Raw genomic sequence first — 18,898 nt, 5'->3', positions numbered from 1 at the left:
GTTCTCGATTCCCATCCCTAAGCACATGCCTACAGGTTTCACTCATTGTTTTTTGTCATGTCAGGACATCTTTGACACAAACGCAATGGTTTCATTTGTTGTTCTTTGACAAGAACATTTAAGTGAAATAACAGCAAAGGAGTGCAACGTAACGGACTGTGCAAATGGTCTTTATGGAGCATTTTAGCACCCCCCCATACGATAGTCACGGATAATGGATAGCAACCTGCTGTAAACAAAAGTGACACATTTTTGACAAAGAGTAATAGGGGCCGCGCTTCCTAATTAGTCGAACATGTTAAGACTGTTCTCATATCAACTCTAAAAGCTACACCAGACCATCAGTTTAAAAATATCTGCCGATTTATCAGTAAAAAGTAGGGTGCGGCTGTTTTCAGTCTCTAGTCAAACCTAGAGACCACTGAGTCTCACTGAGGCCATACACCATAGAGAGTGCAGAAGTAATTACATGCAATACAAATTTCGATCACACAGAATACAAGTGTTCCCCAGGTCACTATCCAGCTCCAGCTTGGCATGTGTTTGTGTTCATCCATGAGAGACATTTGGTAAAGAGCCAGTTAAACTCGTGACACGGGGGTTTCATTCTTGCACTGATGCGATACAAACCCGGGTTCACGTTGCGGACTGTCTGATTAAAGACCAGATGATTTAGGTTTTATCAGTACAATTCAATAACTTTATATGGTTGCTTCACTGCATCTGGTAATCTATTAGAAGTGAAGGTTCGAGATAATGCAATCAGAGATGCTGGCTGGGGACTGTACTGTATGTGAGCCCAGAGCACTACGCTATAGAGTGAATGAACAATGGGATTATCCAAAGAAAAGAACACACATAGCAGTGTTTTCTGTGGCTTGGCCAAATGCTACTCGGGTATAGTAGTCTACACACTCTGTGGGAGCCAGTGAACAAAAGCATGCTTTATATTTCGCTGTTTTTAACGTATGCATGTGCTTTTTTGTGGAATTGATATGCATATCTGTGTGTGTGTGTGTGTGTGTGTGTGTGTGTGTGTGTGTGTGTGTGTGTGTGTGTGTGTGGGTGTGGGTGTGTGTGTGTGGTTGTGAGTGTGTTTGTTTGTGTGAAACCAGACTATTTCACACTACTCATAAATCTATAATAGGTGGCCGGACTTCCCCTTCCCTCTCAAACAGATTGCACGCAAAGGGAAAACATTTTAAAACAGGGATGTACACACAGTCACACATGAAGACATGCACACACGTCTAAACACACACACACACACACACACACACACACACACACACACACACACACACACACACACACACACACACACACACACACACACACACACACACACACACGTCTGGGAAAATCACTTGACCCATGACAAATAGCACAGGGTGTTCCCTCTTAAGATTATATCATTGATAACGAGAAAAAGACACAGATATACAACAAGTATCTGAATGTTGTACTACACAGAGTGCATATGGTAGCATTTGACCCTTGTAAATATCACTTCATATTTGTGAATGCAATGTGGCGTGCTGCTTCACAAGCCTTTAAAAGGCAGAATGAAGAAGGAGAGGGACGATAGAGAGACAGAGAAAAACATGCGAAAGAGATAATCTGCATGTGTATGGCTCTTCTCCCACACATACACACACATATATACACACAAGCACGTACACGCCCCTCCTAAATGAGAACATAATGGAGTAGATATTGAGCGTTTCTTGAGACAACACAGAGCAAACCCAGCAGTTGCTTAAAAACAAGTTAGCAAAACAAACAAGATATCCCAGCCCCAGAAATGAGGTTTACACTGTACACACACACACACGCACAGATCCACACACACACACACACACACACACACACACACACACACACACACACACACACACCCTTGTTGTGACAACAAGACAGAAGACAATCCAACCACCTGCTCTGAACAGAACAATCATTAGCACAATAAAACAGACACCCCCCCCATTCACAGGGGGAAAAGGGTGTGTGTGCCTGGGCACCATCAAGGCATAGTGACCCTAAAACAATGACAACACACTCATTTAAGGAGATTGTAGCAGATGAACATATAACTTTGCTAAGATGTCGATAGCTTCGATTCAGAGGACATTTGGATGGTCGCATTCCTTATCATTGAAGTTCAGATCCGTTGCGACATTGCATAAAGGACATTCACTCAGTGACCAGTTGACAATATACCATGCAAGGTATACTACAGTGGACCCATGGCCAGCCGCCATACCATTCAAACAATACTATACATACATTTCTGTTTTAAAAAAAATGCACAACCATTCAATTCGTTGAGTCACTACAGACTTGTCGAGGTATTCCAGGTAAGAAACAAGCTAGTTGAAAAGTTACGTGTTCCAACTTTACATTTGTTATCTTTAAAAAAAAAAAGAAGAAGGTTTTGTGTCCACCTGACGATATTGCAGATAGCAAAGTATCCAGATATTCACAGAAATATATTTTTACCCCCACAAGAGAGAGCCGGATATGTTTTGCCCATTGGAATGCAGAAAAACATGCACGAGACCAAGACAGAATGACATATCCGATGCATTACATCAGCGTGCTTTTACATTTTCTCGTAGGCTCAACACATTTTCCAAGAATCAACAGTCACCTCCCATATTTTCAAAATGAATGCCAATCAACTGACTTCATAGATAGCATGTACGGCTTACACTCCCATGCAACACAACTCTAATTGCTACCAAAAGTCAGGATGACCCCGGAAGGTACTTGAGGTCAATGCACATCAGAGGAGTGCCAAGCCTGAGCCTTGTGGGTATGAGATTTATATAGTGCTGCTCCATTTGGATGGATTACCCTTTGACCTGAGAGCGTGTTGAGGCTGTAACTGCTCCAGCGCCATGACCACCCTGTATGCTAATCTGGCAGCGGCGGTGGCGTCCCCTGGCCACTTTGATGCTAGCGTTTGTCTCTCTCTATTCCACAGCTTACACAGAGAAAGGTGAGGTGCGATGGAAGCCGAGGAGGGGGAATGTATTTTGTTGTATGTCTCTGTACAAAGACACATTTATCGATATCTATACCATCCATTATTGTTAGTGTCTGACCCTTCCGTGTGGAGGTGCTGGGTTTCACAGAAGTCATTACTCAACACTGAATCTGGAAGCTCTGTGTAGGTTGAGTCGAGAAGGAATCTAAACATTGGCTTAGGAGGTGTGGCTCACAGTAAGGTGTTTATTAAATTAGGCATTGGGACAACAGCGAGCTCTAAAGAGTGGACAACAGAGGGGAAAGGAACAGTGCTTTCTGCTGTGAGTGTTTTGCAAAACCATTTTCTTGCTTGCATAATCAGATCTCTTTAGGGCGAGTTTGCATCACAGGCAACACGAGGACCTCGTTGTGGTAGCGGTGGGGACGGTCATGCTTTTCGTCTTGGATTGAAACCCGTCACTGTAACCGATTCTTCTGACTAACACCAAACAGATGAATTCCTAACACGCAACATGCTGAGATCAAAACAAAGCAGAGGATTTAGGCCTTCCTGGGGCCTACATCCTCTGCTTTGAATGAGTTAAGTAGAAACAAATGGCCTTCTAGCCTGCTTAATATTGGGAAGGGATCTGGTCACGTAGTTGCTAGCTAAATTCAACTCCAGTCCCTAAACATTGAGGGCAATTCAGAGGTGATAGCCAAAACGTAAGCTACATGGTACATACAAATACACTGTGCAAAAGCTACCTTGGTGAGGGCAATGACCCAGTAATAATTTGCTTTAGGATTACACTTAAATAGCTCCAGGCAGGTAAAACAAAGTCCATTTTGGCCATTGATTCCACACACACACACACACACACACACACACACACACACACACACACACACACACACACACACACACACACACACACACACACACACACACACACACACACACACACACACACACACACACACACACACACACACACACACACACACAGCCAACTGAACAGCTCTGGGGAATCTACTCTTGGCATGAGAGTTTTGTTCCAATAAGTGACCTTTGGTAAGCATCCGGAACATTCAGTTAGTCTTCTAGATATGACTGTCAGAGCACAGTCACTGTTCTCTGATCAATCAAGAAGCATTCCTCGCCGTGCAGCCAAGTCGAGTTTTACCGGTAGCCTGATAAAGTGGCTCTTGGAATCAGGGCTAAAAATACACATTACTTAAAGAGCTGGTTGAACTACTTCTTCTGTCGAGAAAAGGGTCACTATTGACCCAAGATTAGGAGAATAAATGTTGCAGCATGACTGAGAGATAAGGGGATGGATAGTCACGGGAGGCAGAGGAAGGGGGTCAGGAGGTGAGCCTGTCTTTGCCAACTTTCGACATTCCATATGGAATGCTCGAAAGGCATCGGTGACCAGTGACCTGAGTGAGACCACAAAGTCCTAACACTTTGGAAAGTTATCAACTATTGGACCCAGTCCACACATCTGTCACTCACCCATCTGAGCCTTGAGTGTCCCAAATATGAGACAAAAGCATCCAATGCTACCCCCCACACACACACACACACACACACACACACACACACACACACACACACACACACACACACACACACACACACACACACACACGCACACACACACACACACACACACACGCTCACTAACCCTCACCGTTTAATCCTCCCCTACCATCTCCACCTCTGCCAGATTTTTCATCTCAAATCAGCGACTAGGTTTTACCTTCCCTTACTTCCAGTCAACGGATGAAAACGCTTAATTCTCCGGCGCCCTCAACATCATCACCGAGCGCACTCCCAGCCTCCCAGATTGGCGCATGCCCAATGGGGCGGTTTCGTAACAGGCCCCGCGTCCCAGCGGCCATCGGCCATCGGCCAATGCCGAGCCACCCTCCCGCCCGGCCGGCGGCCCATTGGGGATCATGGGCTTGGTTCTCAGGGAGGGGTGGGTCTCAGAGGCACCTCCCTCTGACCTTCATCGTGGACGCCGCCGGACACTAAGTGAGACATGTTTTGGGATTGCTTGTGATCCTGGCTACGTGCTCACCCGTCGTTGGAACCGGACGAGAGCGGGCTGCGAATCAGCTAAACCCCGGAGCTGCTAGACGGTGCATAATAGGATCGGCCAGCAGCAGTGAATGTTATTGACCTCCAGGAAAGAGATGGGGGGGGGGGGGCGTTGGGGGGGGCGTTGGGGGGGCGTTGGGGAAGCAGGCATGGGTGGTTAACACAGAGGAGGGAATGGGTTGGATGTGTCGCCCATTTGGTGTCCAGGCTCCACATATTTTCTGCAGGACTTTAATCTGATCTATTTGAGCGTTTTGTTCTCAGGAATTTTGGACCAGGAGGAGGTGCGACTGAATAAGCAAACCATTTGCTGTGCATTCCTATCACAAATGATAAATATTATTGTATGATTTCAATTTTAGAGCACGTTCCTTTTTCCTCTCGACTAGACTGATACAGATTAAGTCCAATTCTAACATAGTAGCAAAAGACAATCAATCTAGGCTGGATACCAAAATACACCCGTTGCAACCAACGGTTGACATTGCATGCAGCGATGCGCCTGAGGCCGTGCAGATCTCTACCCTGTACATCCATCTGAATCACTCCTCCAGGAATATAATGTGCTACTTTATGTTCCATAAAGAGGCCGTTGTATCAGGACAGTCATCCCACACACAGCCAACACACACGCACACATGCACGCACACACAGGGCTTCGTTATGAATGAAAATGTGGATTGAATGAGCCTCTTTAAAACATTTCAAACATGCAAAACGGTCTGATTATCAACCAATCTTAACTGTTTGTGTGTGTGCGTGTGTGTGTGTGTGTGTGTGTGTGTGTGTGTGTGTGTGTGTGTGTGTGTGTGTGTGTGTGTGTGTGTGTGTGTGTGTGTGTGTGTGTTTTTGTGTATATATTATATATACATGTATGTGTATGTCTGTACGTGTGCGTGTGTGCGTGCGGGTGTATGTCTCTGTGTCTTTGTCTGTGTCTGCTCGCCTTGTGTTTCCTCTCTGCATTCTCGCTTTCTCTGCTATGGGGAGACACAGCTGCAAATACAGCACGGCTGCTGCTGCTTCTGAACACAGGGCTCAGGGTAATAATAAGAATAAGAGCGACCAGCCCGACTTCATCCACTCTGTTGACTCCTAAAGGCCTGGGCAGGGGGTCCGGGGACCTTGAACTGTGCAGTGGCTGTGAGTAAAACTTCCAAGAATTTGTTGCATCCGTCTCCTCTTTTGAAGTCAGACGGCCTTGATACAGGCCTGGGAAACAGTCCGAAAACCGAAAGGACTGCTGATGTATACCAGCCCTCAATGTACACAGGCTAATTCCATCAGAGAATAAACAAAAGCATGCAATGATAATAATTAGTGATGGTACAAAAATGCCATAACATGTTTCCCAGTGTAACACATGGTTACATCACTTCATGACCTGCACTTCCTTTTGCAGAACATATTGTACACTAAAGCTGAGGTGAAACTTTTAGGTGTAGCTGTCCGGGTGAAAACAGATCTGGAACGGCTAGCCTCAGTCACTAGCGTGCTATGAATTAAAAGTATCATAGATAATATCAAAAACTATCCACACCGGCCAGTTCCCCGTCTTGCTACCCGAGCACACACTGTGAACAACACGGCACACACTATCCATTTCAAATATTGACTCTAACCGCAAAGCACACAGATCAATACCATGGACAAGAGCAACAGGTTATACTTTAAACAGTGGCGCGATGAGCACTGACTGAATGCCATCAGGAAGAGCTTAGGGCCCGGGCCCTCTCATTACGACGGGAGTGCCCTCATCAGGTGACCCGTGCTCTTTGTGAAGCACCAAACAGCGGTGGCTCCATGAGGGGGAAAACAGAACAGGGTGTTGAGTGTTGAGTGTCAACGTTCGGTGGGACAACCAGTAGCGCTAGTTTCTGGTGTTCGGATATTGCCCGGTGATTCATGGTGTAATGTTTAGCGATCCAGGATTACCATATGACAAAAGGTCTCCCATCTGCCAACCCTAACAGTTTTTTTTGGCGTGGCTGTGTCCAAGTCTTAAGAAAAAAGTGTTGCTCTAGCTAAGCCCCTTCTCAAGGAGTTGTTTGAGACGAATCAGCCGTGTAATCCCAAATAGGGAAACGAGTTGTCAATGTACAAGTAGTACTTAATTAGTGTAATTACTGTAAGCAGTTGTTATTAGTAAACCAAATGCACTTAAAGGTGAAAAAATGGCTTTGAGTTGTAACGTTCATAAATAGAGAATTATTGTGGATTGAGCATCGATCTCCAGTTTATATCTATCTCTTACAAACACTTGCAAATGTGATAATTGTATTAATACTAAGGGGTCATGGAGTAAATGCATGAGGCTTAGGGCTTGTTATTCCTATTTAGGACGTTGTAACTGAAGAAGATACATTTTTAAGTAGAAGCAACCCTCCCTGTAAAAAACCTCTAATGAAGTCACATTTATCAGCCAGTGGCAATAAAGAGCACGCAGTGCAGTGTCTATCTTGAGGTCAACCTCAATCAAATCCACTTTTACAATTACTAAGAAAAACACCTCAACATACACTAATCTAAACAACCCATACCTCCTATAATTGCAGATACAAAACAGAATTGCATCATTTATTATCAGTGTGCATATTATGTGTAGTTGCAATTGTGAGCAGTCGATCACGACAGGAATGATTGACAGGTGGGCTGGGGAGACGGTTAAGAGTGCAAACTAAGCCCACCTATCAGGCCCTGGGGCTTGCATGTCATGCAGCTCAATGGAAAACACTGCAGATAAGTTTCTAATAGCCCTAAGCCCTCCGCTCTGGATCCCGGCATTAAATCCCCATATTTACTTTTGAAGATTGTCAAGTTGTGAGTAAACCACGAGCTGTTATGATAAAGCTTTGGCTTCATCATCCTGGTCTAAAAGAGCTATTATTAGGCCTGGTATTATTCCCTGTTATCGGTGGCAGTATTCTAAGAGAAATATTTCTCTTATCACTAATCCTAATTGCTCCCACCCATGATGGTGTTATCCAGGGCTGTATCGTTGCCTAAGGCTGTAATACAATAAGTGGATGAGTCACACACACGCACACGCGCACACACGCACGCACACACTCTGTCTGAGCAGAAGAGAGTTCTGCAGGGAGGGGGCATTAAGCTACATGTATAATATTGTTTGACACCCACTGATTCTGACACTGTATTCTCACTGTTTGACAACAGCCAAGTGATCTGGGCGGATAGTGATAGCCTGATGAGATGGATTCAACCGGCACACGCCACTTACCTCACTCGATTGAGTGTGTTTGCGTGTGCGTGTGTGCGTGCGTGCGTGCATGTCTGCGCACATGCTTGCGTGTCTGCATTCATGCCTGCCTGCATGCGTGTGTGTGATAGTGTTTATAACTATGCAATCTTTTTTGTAAAATATTAAGAGGGATCATCCAACAGTATATGTTGAGGATAGGTCACTCCGACACTGAAGACTGTCTTCATGACGGACCCTCGACCATTGATTAGAATGGTTGTAGTTGTTTTTCTCTGGGTAAAACCTCACTTGCCGGCCTGAATTCATGATGCACGCCTCCGTCATGCCGGTGACAAGCTATTGATTGGTATCTCTTTCATTGGCGCGGTGTGAGGAAACTATGGCGACACATTAGTGCCATAATTCACTAATGTGATAAAAGATGCATTCGGGCGTATTATATTATTCCCCACGCGTAGATATTAACTGCGAGCGCGAAAATGATCTCTGCGCGCGCTCAAATAACCTCTGCGCGCTGTTTTTACGCTCGCTCGAATTTAATTTTGGCACTATGGGGGAGGGAACCAAGGCAGGGCGGGCTTTCCTATGATTGGCCGTTTCTGAAGCGCGATATTTGATTGACAGCCCTCCTCTCATTCAATTCTGAATTGTACAGTAAATGGCTGAAACGATAGTTACGTATTGTAACTCCAGATGCTATGAGTATAGGCGCAGCCTTTTAAAGGACAATTCCGGTATTTTGAACATTGAGCCCCCTTTCTGGTTTGTTTAGGATGAAATAGAGTGGGTGACACCGAAATTTGAACTATTAGTCCTTTCTCGGGTATTTGGCTCATTTTGAATCGCTCCTGCCTGCTTCACAATGGTTGTCTGTGTGCATACACAAACCTGTCAACCCAGCAACCCTAAACGTTCGTTTTAAAAAATGTGCAAGTAACCGAGTGGTTAGTGGCATTCGTGAAGTTTTAAAAAAAAAATATCGGCGCAATATATGGTTTCTGTCGTGTTTTATTGCACATTTATCGCCAGTTGATTTCAGTTGGAAGACTCATTACTGCACGATGATATTACTCCGCCGAACCGGAAAGGTGGGCTGTTTACGTTGGTTTACGTCGGATTAGGGAAAATCACATAGAAAATCACTGAAAATGGATTATGAAAGGTGGCTTCTGGAGGACGCACTCGATTTCGACGGCAGAGGATATCGTTTTGAACCAGAATTCACCCAAGAGGAGCTACGTGAGATGGAGGCTAGGGCTACGGAGGCGCCTGAAGCTCCGGCTGAAGCGGTCCCCCCAGGATCACGGGCGGGTGGTGTGCCTGTGGGAAGTGCAGGCAGATGCCGACGGAAGTCGAAAGTAGGTGCTGCACGGAGTGGGACCTTGTGCGGAAGTTTATATGCGGTTGTGAGGTATCTGAAAAAATAGTTCAATTTAGCAACTAACACGGGTGTAAAACATATATTGCGCCGATATTTTTTTTTTTAAACTTCACGAATGCCACTAACCACTCGGTTAGCCACTCGGTTTTTGAAAACGAACGTTTAGGGTTGCTGGGTTGACAGGTTTGTGTATGCACACAGACAACCATTGTGAAGCAGGCAGGAGCGATTCAAAATGAGCCAAATACCCGAGAAAGGACTAATAGTTAAAATTTCGGTGTCACACACTCTATTTCATCCTAAACAAACCAGAAAGGGGGCTCAATGTTCAAAATACCGGAATTGTCCTTTAAGTGTCGGCCTCATTGTCCTTTAAATAGCTGAAGAAAATCTGTTTATTGGGAGCAGAACGTCTGCCGGCGCCCGACTATATCTGCGAAATGCGGACGTCGTTGAAGCACGCCGCACGCGGACGTAATTGAGGCCCACGCTGTTGGTGGTCGGGGATTACACATTTTTCAGTGCTACGGCTCACGCCTAGGGATAACCCAATAGCGATAGCCTTAAAAGGCTGCGCCTATACTCATAGAATCTAGAGTTACAATACGTAACTATCGTTTCAGCCATTTACTGTACAATTCAGAATCGAATGAGAGGAAGGCTGAGGAGGGCTGTCAATCAAATATCGCGCTTCAGAAACGGCCAATCATAGGAAAGCCCACCCTGCCTTGGTTCCCTCCCCCATAGTGCATCTTTCGTAAGAGGCTGTTAAGGGCGAGAGGCTGTTTTGCGCGCGCTGAGGTCATTTGCGCGCGCGCAGAGATCATTTGCGCGCTCGCAGTTAATATCTACGCGTGTGGAATAATATAATACGCCCGAATGCATCTTTTTTCACATTAGTGAATTATGGCACTAATGTGTCGCCATAGGAAACCAGTATGTTTCCACCAGCGGCGCATTCGTTGACCCCAAAACAATGTGCCTTGGGAACAGGTTTTTCTTCTACCGCTGGCTCCACAAATGACAACAAAGGCTGCAGACAGCGCGTAGCTTTAGCCTCAACAATATCCTCCAACTGCCGATCAATGGCTGCCTCCCTTCATATCGCTAGGCTGGGATCACAACAGCCAAATATATCCTGGTGCACACATAAAGAAGACTTCTCTCAAAGTCTGCTGATAATCCATCTATAGCATATTGTACGGGGCGCTGGTATGAACAATGGCATTATATGAAATCATGTAATCCCTCGAACATATGCAATGGTATGTCCAGCTGCTACAAGTTCACATATGAAAGCAAAAATGCTGTTAGACCTGCTGTTTAAAAGTTAGCCCAATCGCACCAATCCACGAGGGACAGTGCTGTAAGGCAGACATAGGGGACAGGTAATAGCACTGTCTCGTGTGTGTTTGTGTGTGCGTGTGGATGTATATGGGGTGTTGTGGTTTACATAAGCACACGGCTGGCCGCAATGCTTGACCCTTTCCTGGCTGGAGAAGAGTTCGGGATGAACATGCTTCCGATTAGGCCCGGGCTATAATTCAATACGTTGTCATGTAACTTAACATGACATTGTGTAGAATAGATCATCGCTATCCTGATGAGAATGGGTTGTTGAATCTCGCCTAGGCCTTTGCATATATGAAGCAGGATCGTTATTGGTTTGCATTTGGTGGGTCAGCCTCCCCGGAGGTCAAAGTATTTGAATATTACCATTCGTGGTTGGTAAGGTTCTCAGAGAAATCGTTGAACCGTGTGCAATTTCTCACGACGAGCAAAACTTCTACGTATCACCACATCGCCAAGAATCCCCTCTCGATCAACCCACTGACATTAAACCCACACACGGCATGAATGAATGCAGCCTCTTTTTTCACACACATAATGGAGGCACTTCAAGTAAACAGCAGCAGTGTAACCTCCTCCTCATCCTCCACCTCCTCCTCCTCCTTCTCCTCCTCCTCCATGAGTCTAGCTTTATCTTCATCTGTCTGTCGCAGCCCTCTGAGTGGGCAGCGCTCCAGATCTCCAGAGAGGAGAAACAGGGAGATCTACGGAGACATTCACCATCAGCATGGTGGGGGGAACCAGAGGCCGGAGCTCATCTAAAGGGGGCCTTTGTGAGGATGGGGTCGTGTCTAAGGGGAAACTAAAATAAAAGGAATGGGAGAGAGGGAGAGAGAGAGAGAGAGAGAGAGAGAGAGAGAGAGAGAGAGAGAGAGAGAGAGAGAGAGAGAGAGAGAGAGAGAGAGAGAGAGAGAGAAGAAGGAAGTGGAGGGGAGAGAGTGTGAGAAAAATGGAAAAGAAAGCAAAAGAGAAACCAGAGCCAGACTTTTTTTTCCTCAGCTCCGAACTTCGCTCAACACCCTGGGTTCGGAGTTTTCCCCTCGTCACCACGGTAATCCTCAAAGACACCAACAACTCCCCCCCTCACAAGATCCCTTGAGATCCCTCACAAAGATCGCTTTGGTCGCCTCCATCCTCTGCCTCCCCATGTCAAACCTCGTCCTGTTTGGTCCGTCTCCCCAGGGAAAATACAACTAATGAAAAAAAACACAAGGCCAGAAAGCAGACCGGAGGACCCATTTTTCCCAGATTTCCGTCTCGTCCATGTGACACCAGGAGCCACAGAGTGTGCATGTATTGGTGTGTGTGTGTGCGTGTGTGTGTGTGTGTGTGTTTGCGCACGTGCGCGTGAGTGTGTGTGTCTGCGTGCATGTACGAGTGTGTGTGTGTGTGCATGATTGTGTACGTGCTCATGTGGCTCCCTGTGACAAAGACAGGCGCGACAGCCTTGAATAGGGTCTCACAGTAATCACAGAAGCATGAGCAGCAGTGAGGAGCCGGACAGATGCCTCTTGTATAATGACAGTCAAGTCATGTAAGCCTGGGCATGAAAAAAAAGAAAAGCAGATGACTCAACGGAAAAACTATCCTCTGGTTTTGGAACATGCTCAAGCTCTCTGTAATCTATGGGACATTTATAGGAACCATAAAACACGTTTTAACATCCCAGATCCAAACAACTTCTTTACTTAAAACTACAGTAACAGCAGAGCTAGCACTGAGTTGGAAATAGAGTGAGTTAGAGATAGAGTGAGTTAGAGATAGAGTGAGTTAGAGATAGAGAGAGTTGGAGATAGAGAGTTGGAGAAAGAGAGAGTTGGAGAGAGAGTGAGTTGGAGATAGAGAGTGGGAGACAGAGAGAGTGGGAGATAGAGAGAGTGGGAGATAGAGAGAGTTAGAGATAGAGTGAGTTAGAGATAGAGTGAGTTGGCGATAGACTTGCAGATGGCGTGCCAAAGCACCGAAAGCTAGGCTCCTAGCCTGCTGAGGTTCCAGACCTAGTCCCTACTATCGATTGTCATTGAGTGATGCACCCTATTGTATTGTTAGTATCACCAAGAGTCCATTGCTCTAGGGGAGGGGATGAAGGCCCTGGAAATGGACTGAAATACTGGGACAGTATTTCCACTCACCATCCACCCGTCAGCCGGGACTGGAGTCTGTAGAATGTGGACTGGGCACTGGGCCCATGTGCCTACAGTCAGCTGTCGAGGGCCACTGGCACTAGACGCTGAAGCTTTTCAGAACACTAGTGCTATGTCAATATTGGCTCTTTCCGAGTCGCGCCGCAACCATCCGGTTGCTTAATGGTAATAATACGCCAATAACATGTCAGTTCTGAAAGAACACGGACTGTTGCATTTGGCTTTCTAACCGTTGAACATTTGATCATGACGGTTGTTTTAGTATCCTGGGAACAAGAATAAAATGTAAATTAGGGTGCGATGTGAGATGTGTGTGAATGCCTTTTTTTTTATACTATCGTAAAATGTATTTGAACAAAGTGGTTGCAACACTGCTGAGATTAATTTTTAATAAAAAACTATGACATGCAATAAAGGATGTAGCATTGCATTGCATTGTGCTTCCAGTTAAAATGAAGTGATCATCTTGTTCTTTTTTGCTACAAACCATTTCACTAGCCCAGTACACAGCTCCACCCTTTTTGCAAATAAACACAATAGCCTTCTTGTTTTAGGGAATTTAGGTCTGAATGGCACTGTGCTACATTATCATGATATTCCACAATACAGCCAAAAGGGCTCATTCAACCAAGATGACCTCCCACAAACCCCAACAGAGTTGCTGCTGGCTGCTCTGTAGAACAATAAACATGGACTCATTAACAATTTAATTTGAAAACCTGCCAGGATTTACAGTACCTAGTATCTACTTATAGTATGGAACCGGGGACATGCAGAAGGCGTCTTTACAATGTTTGTCCTATATTGAAACACGACAAAGTAGGGTATGTCACATTATGAAGAATAGTGGTGAAGACAGCTGTGGTGTTTATAATAGGGGGCCCTGTAAAGTGAGTTAGGAGAGGTCGTTTTCCCAGCAAAACGTGTGATCTCTTTAACTTGCACGTTTACGCTCCATTTAACAGGCACAGGCAACATCCAATAACATGTCACCACCAAGGATGGATTACAAACACTGAAGGAAATATTAAGAGCAAGATATTAAAACTAAGGTGAGCCCCTGCGACCACATACAAAACACCAAAGATTCCCTAAAAACACGCTTGTTTCCGTTTGATTCGAGTGGCTTTCTAACAAACAGTGCATCTCCCTCCCACCGCGCCGACGCCTACCTGCTGGAAGAGGAACTTGTCTTCGAGGTTGCGCCGCCAGGAGGTTATGCCGTGTATGATGGACAGCACCACGCCGCTCAGCACCGCCGCCCGCATCCTGACGGGCAGCAGAGTGTAGATGATATAGATGAAGAACACCGTCCACCAGATGCCCTCCGACGCACTCCGGGGCGCCACCGCCAGCACCCCAAACACCTGCACCACCATCAGCACGCCGATCACCAGGTAGCTCACGATCCACATGAAGTCCTGGTGGAAGCCGTTGCGGTTGCACACCACCATCATGGCCAGGAAGAGGACCATGGCCACGGACAGCACCGAGGCGTAGACCGGGTCGGCCGTGTCGTGGACGCAGTGGAAGGCCAGCATGATGCCGCACACCAGCACCAACACGCCCATCAGCATGGTCAGGGAGCTCTGGTTGAGCCGGAAGCAGTAGCGCTGGTACAGCCGCTCCAGCTTGGTCGACCGGAACTTCTTGGACTCAAAGACCCACAGGAAGCGGCGGCAGCACTCGGCCGCGCTCAGCGCCTTGCAGCCGTCGGGCCCCGGCTCCCCCGGCTCCTCCTCCTTGCGGGCCCTCAGGTCCCCGTCCTCGAAGCCCAGGTCCACGGCCCTGAGGCCCAGGTCGCCGCCGCCGCCGCCGCCGCCGCCGGCACCGCCGGGCCGCTTCCCGTAGTGGTCCTCCTGCCAGACGCATCGCACGCCAAAGTTGCTGCTGCCGGCGCCCGGCCCGCAGTGGTAGTGTTGGGGGGTGGCCCGGGGCGGCGAGTCGGGCTCCCCGGGGTCCCGCAGGCAGCTCATGTAGCGGGGGTTGCACAGCGACGAGCCGTCCTTCCTCTTCTTGCCGTTGCGCTCCCCCCACGCCGTCTTGCGGTCGTCCCCTTGGGGGGAGAAGACACCCCTGGCCCACGACATCCTAGCGGGGGCAGAGCATGTGGATGAAGACCTAACAAACTGACGGGTTGAAACCTTGTTAAAGCAGAGGGGTGTTCCAATGGCAGGTTGTAATAAGGATGTACAGGTGGCCACTCACCTGTGTGGCCTTGTGTACGTGTCGCAGATCTCCTTATGGACAGGCCAATCATTTATCCAAGTAAGCACACACCATTGGTTCAGGCAAGGTAAGGCCACTGGAGGTGTGAGTCTTGCACGGTCCCCTTTTGTAAAACAACAGGCAGGCACAATGTTATTTCTCTATAAACAACGCTCCGCTGCCAGCAGTCTTCTTGGGGACAGAACAATACACTCCGCGATATTTATTATACTGGAGGCAAGGCCACCTAAGGAACCGTTATTCTCTCTGAAGAACAAGAGGAATAGTAAAAGTACTGATACCAATCCATGTCCGTTGCGCAACGAGTGTGTGTGTGTGCGCGTGTGTGCTCACATCTGACACATTGTTTCAATTGGAAGTAATTACAAACAATTCACAGTAAATTGAAGGCATGTTTATTTTGTATTCCTGAACCCCCTGGTTTCTCCAGCTCTCGTGAATAGACTCACAACATTCCCATGGAAACAACTGGTTGTTTTGTTTACAAAATAGTGAAGTGGAAAAGAACAACGTCCTACATGTATTGCCACAAGGGGCGGGTGCCAATATTCGATTTTGTCATCAACCATTGCAAATTTGAACCAAGTCCAAATCAACTCGACTCTCTAAACACTCAAATTACGGGCTGGTGAAGGAAGCAAACGGGCTTGTTCTTGGTGGACTGCGCTCTCTCGCTAACGGCCTTGAGTGGGCTAGGTTTGGTGCGCTCAATTTGACAACAAAGACGCACCGAGTGGGCACCATCAGAGATCAAGAGCTCTCCAGTCCAGATTAAATTATCCATGCTTCCCCCATTAGCTTTGATGACTCAGTGACTGGTTTCTGGCTGCACATGTCAAGGACACTGCTAACCTCTAAACTTAATAAACAAATCTCCGCTAGGCCTATGGGCTCAGGGCAACAGCCAGGAGAGGACACATGCGACACACACATGCTGGGACACCTTCAGAAGCAGCTGCACCCCAGGTCACGCAGATAGGATTACTATTAATAATAATGATGATGATAATAAAAACAATTCTTCTACGTATTATTGTTATTATTAGAATAATAATAGAAAGGTTTATGACCAAGCAAAAAAAGGAACAATTTAAGATGATGCTTAATACAATGAGGTTTGGGTATAGCTTATGAATAGTCCCTTCATGACAGCAATTTATACTGTCTATGATATATATATAGAGAAGGATAGTACATGGGTTTTGAGGGGTTTATAAGCGTTGCATCCCTACCGATAATTGGAAATAATTGACACTGTATCCCTAATTAGGCCATGTCAAATTAACGCAACAGCAAATCAACAAACCGTTCCACACCTATCCAAATAGATGATGTTGTTAATGTATCTGGCCACGACACTATGGATTGTAAATAATGAAGTGCCATAGTGCATGCAATGTCTGCGAAAAAAGCATATCGTCTACCGCTATTGCATATAGCCTACGACAGGTCGGATAGCCGCATGCGGATCTTATGTAATAAAATCGGTGTAGCCTGTGCATGTTTCTACCATGGGATAACGACAAAAAAATTCCCATGATGCGTATGCCTGAACGACCGAATGTAATCGGCCGATGTATTAAATGCATGACATATTAGGGCAGACTTTACCGATGCCCTATATTAGGTCATAACTAGCGTATAACAACATTCTTAATATAGCAGTTCATTATCATCCTTCATGGTATGGCAAAGATATAATTATAGAAATGCAACTGTGCATGCAGACCCTTTGGGATCACCAATTACATAACAGGACCCTACGATACACTAGTCGTTGTAAACAGCAAGCAATGGTCCACGATTGTATCGTATTGCAAAAGAGAACATTGCTTTTCTACAGTTACACTCCTCTGACATTTTCATTAAAATGTTTGTGTCGTGGGTGCAAATTGGATGGCCTATTTTCTGGCTATTTAACACGTTGAACCATTCCACTCCAAAGGGCTTGACTAAGTTACCCGCAAAACATTCCGTTACACGAGCCAACTTAGCATTACATCTCGGCCATGACGGACTTTAATGCTCTTGATTACGCGACTGCACATCGCACACAGTGTCGAAATCGTCTGCACATATTAGCATTTAACAATAGAAACGTAAACGTGATCATCGGGTAGTACGGTAAAAAAAAACGTGTTTCACAGCGAGAAAGAAAGCCGACAACGTGGGCCGCAATGTCAATGGGGATAACTGCAAAACACAGCCGGAGAGCAATGCTACTAATGGCAACACATGTATTCCCGTGTACGAAAAAGCAATTGAATCGTCTGCGTGTCCAGAACAGGCAAGCTGTAGCCTACAGCCCGGGGTCCTGCAGAACAAAAACACAGCGCTCCGCGCCGCCACCGTTCAGCGTACCGCTGTAGCACCGGTCAGCTGTTGACATTGACTCGGCGAGAGAGCCAGACCACCAGTTCAGGCGACATGCTGAAATTCAAATTCAGACTGTAGCCAAAATGTGTCCAAAACGCCCGGGGTTTAGATATATCTTAGAAAGCGCGTATACTCACCATAGACCCAGCTCTTAAAAGGAGTATCAGTGCGCCGGAGCCCAAAAAAGACAATATTTTCGGTACACCGCAAGGCTGGAGGACTGTAGCCGTATCTGTGTGTTATTATGACGGATGTCTGCGGGTCTACAACGCTCCTATAAAAAGGGGAACACAGCACGTTGGGCCGAACAACCTTCACTCGCGCCCAGCTCTTTCAGAGCAGCACTACATTCCTGCTGCTTCGACCTCGACTCCTTCCCCTCGTTCACACACACGCACACACACACACACACACGCACGCACGCACGCACGCACGCACACACACACACACACACACACACACACACACACACACACACACACACACACACACACACACACACACACACACACACACACACACACACACACACACACACACACACACACACACACGGAGAATCTACGTTTCTCTGGTGAACTCATCCCCTAGAGGTCGCCTTTATATGAGAGTGCAATGTGCGCGCGATGTCTACGTGTGTGCCTGTGGTGTGCTCGCTTGCTTAAGGGCATGCATTGTCTTTTGTGTGTTTTCTCGGTTTTATTTGAGGGCATTTCTTTTTTCTCAGGGCTGTAGCGCACATGCAGGACAATCGGTAACTGCAGGAAATGATCTTTGAAACTGTTGTCTTTACGCTCATTTGTTATCATGCTGTGGCCCTCGTTATCGTGCCATGTCCAAATGAAAGAAATTAAAACGACACCATGATGTTCTTCTACACATGTTTAACAAACGCCAAAGCCAATGACAGCTGACATTATTTTGGTGAGGCATTTTGTAAGCATTGGTATGTGAGTTATTTTGTCATTAGTAATGTTGTTGTGGTCATCATTAATTAATAATGAAAGGATTTGTCATCATGGGGAGACATTGTTATGTTCGAAAAACTTTATTTAGAATCCAGTAGGACTGCTCCAACTCTCAGGAGTCCTCTGAGTATCACCGACAAAAAAAAT

General features: G+C 46.3%; 1 protein-coding gene across 2 annotated transcripts in view; it reads right to left on the bottom strand.

The window, feature by feature from the left end:
- The window catches only part of LOC132461626 (adenylate cyclase type 6-like), a 32,405-nt gene extending 14,078 nt beyond the window's left edge, over positions 1 to 18,327 (bottom strand). Inside the window, exons 1-3 of one of the 2 annotated variants that reach the window (XM_060056867.1) lie at positions 17,921 to 18,327; positions 15,387 to 15,510; positions 14,351 to 15,307 (exon numbers count right to left, since the gene is read on the bottom strand). In XM_060056867.1, the coding sequence (XP_059912850.1) occupies positions 14,351 to 15,268 (918 nt within the window). In that variant the 5' untranslated portion in view covers positions 15,269 to 15,307; positions 15,387 to 15,510; positions 17,921 to 18,327. The remainder of the gene's footprint in view (positions 1 to 14,350; positions 15,308 to 15,386; positions 15,511 to 17,920) is intronic. The other variant, XM_060056859.1, reaches the window with a different exon arrangement.
- Between the last annotated feature and the right edge of the window lie 571 nt (positions 18,328 to 18,898).

This window comes from Gadus macrocephalus, chromosome 1 (genome assembly GCF_031168955.1).
Source record: "Gadus macrocephalus chromosome 1, ASM3116895v1".
NCBI lineage: Eukaryota > Metazoa > Chordata > Actinopteri > Gadiformes > Gadidae > Gadus > Gadus macrocephalus.
Note: the sequence above shows the minus strand (reverse complement) of the source record. Positions and strands in the feature narration are given on the sequence as shown.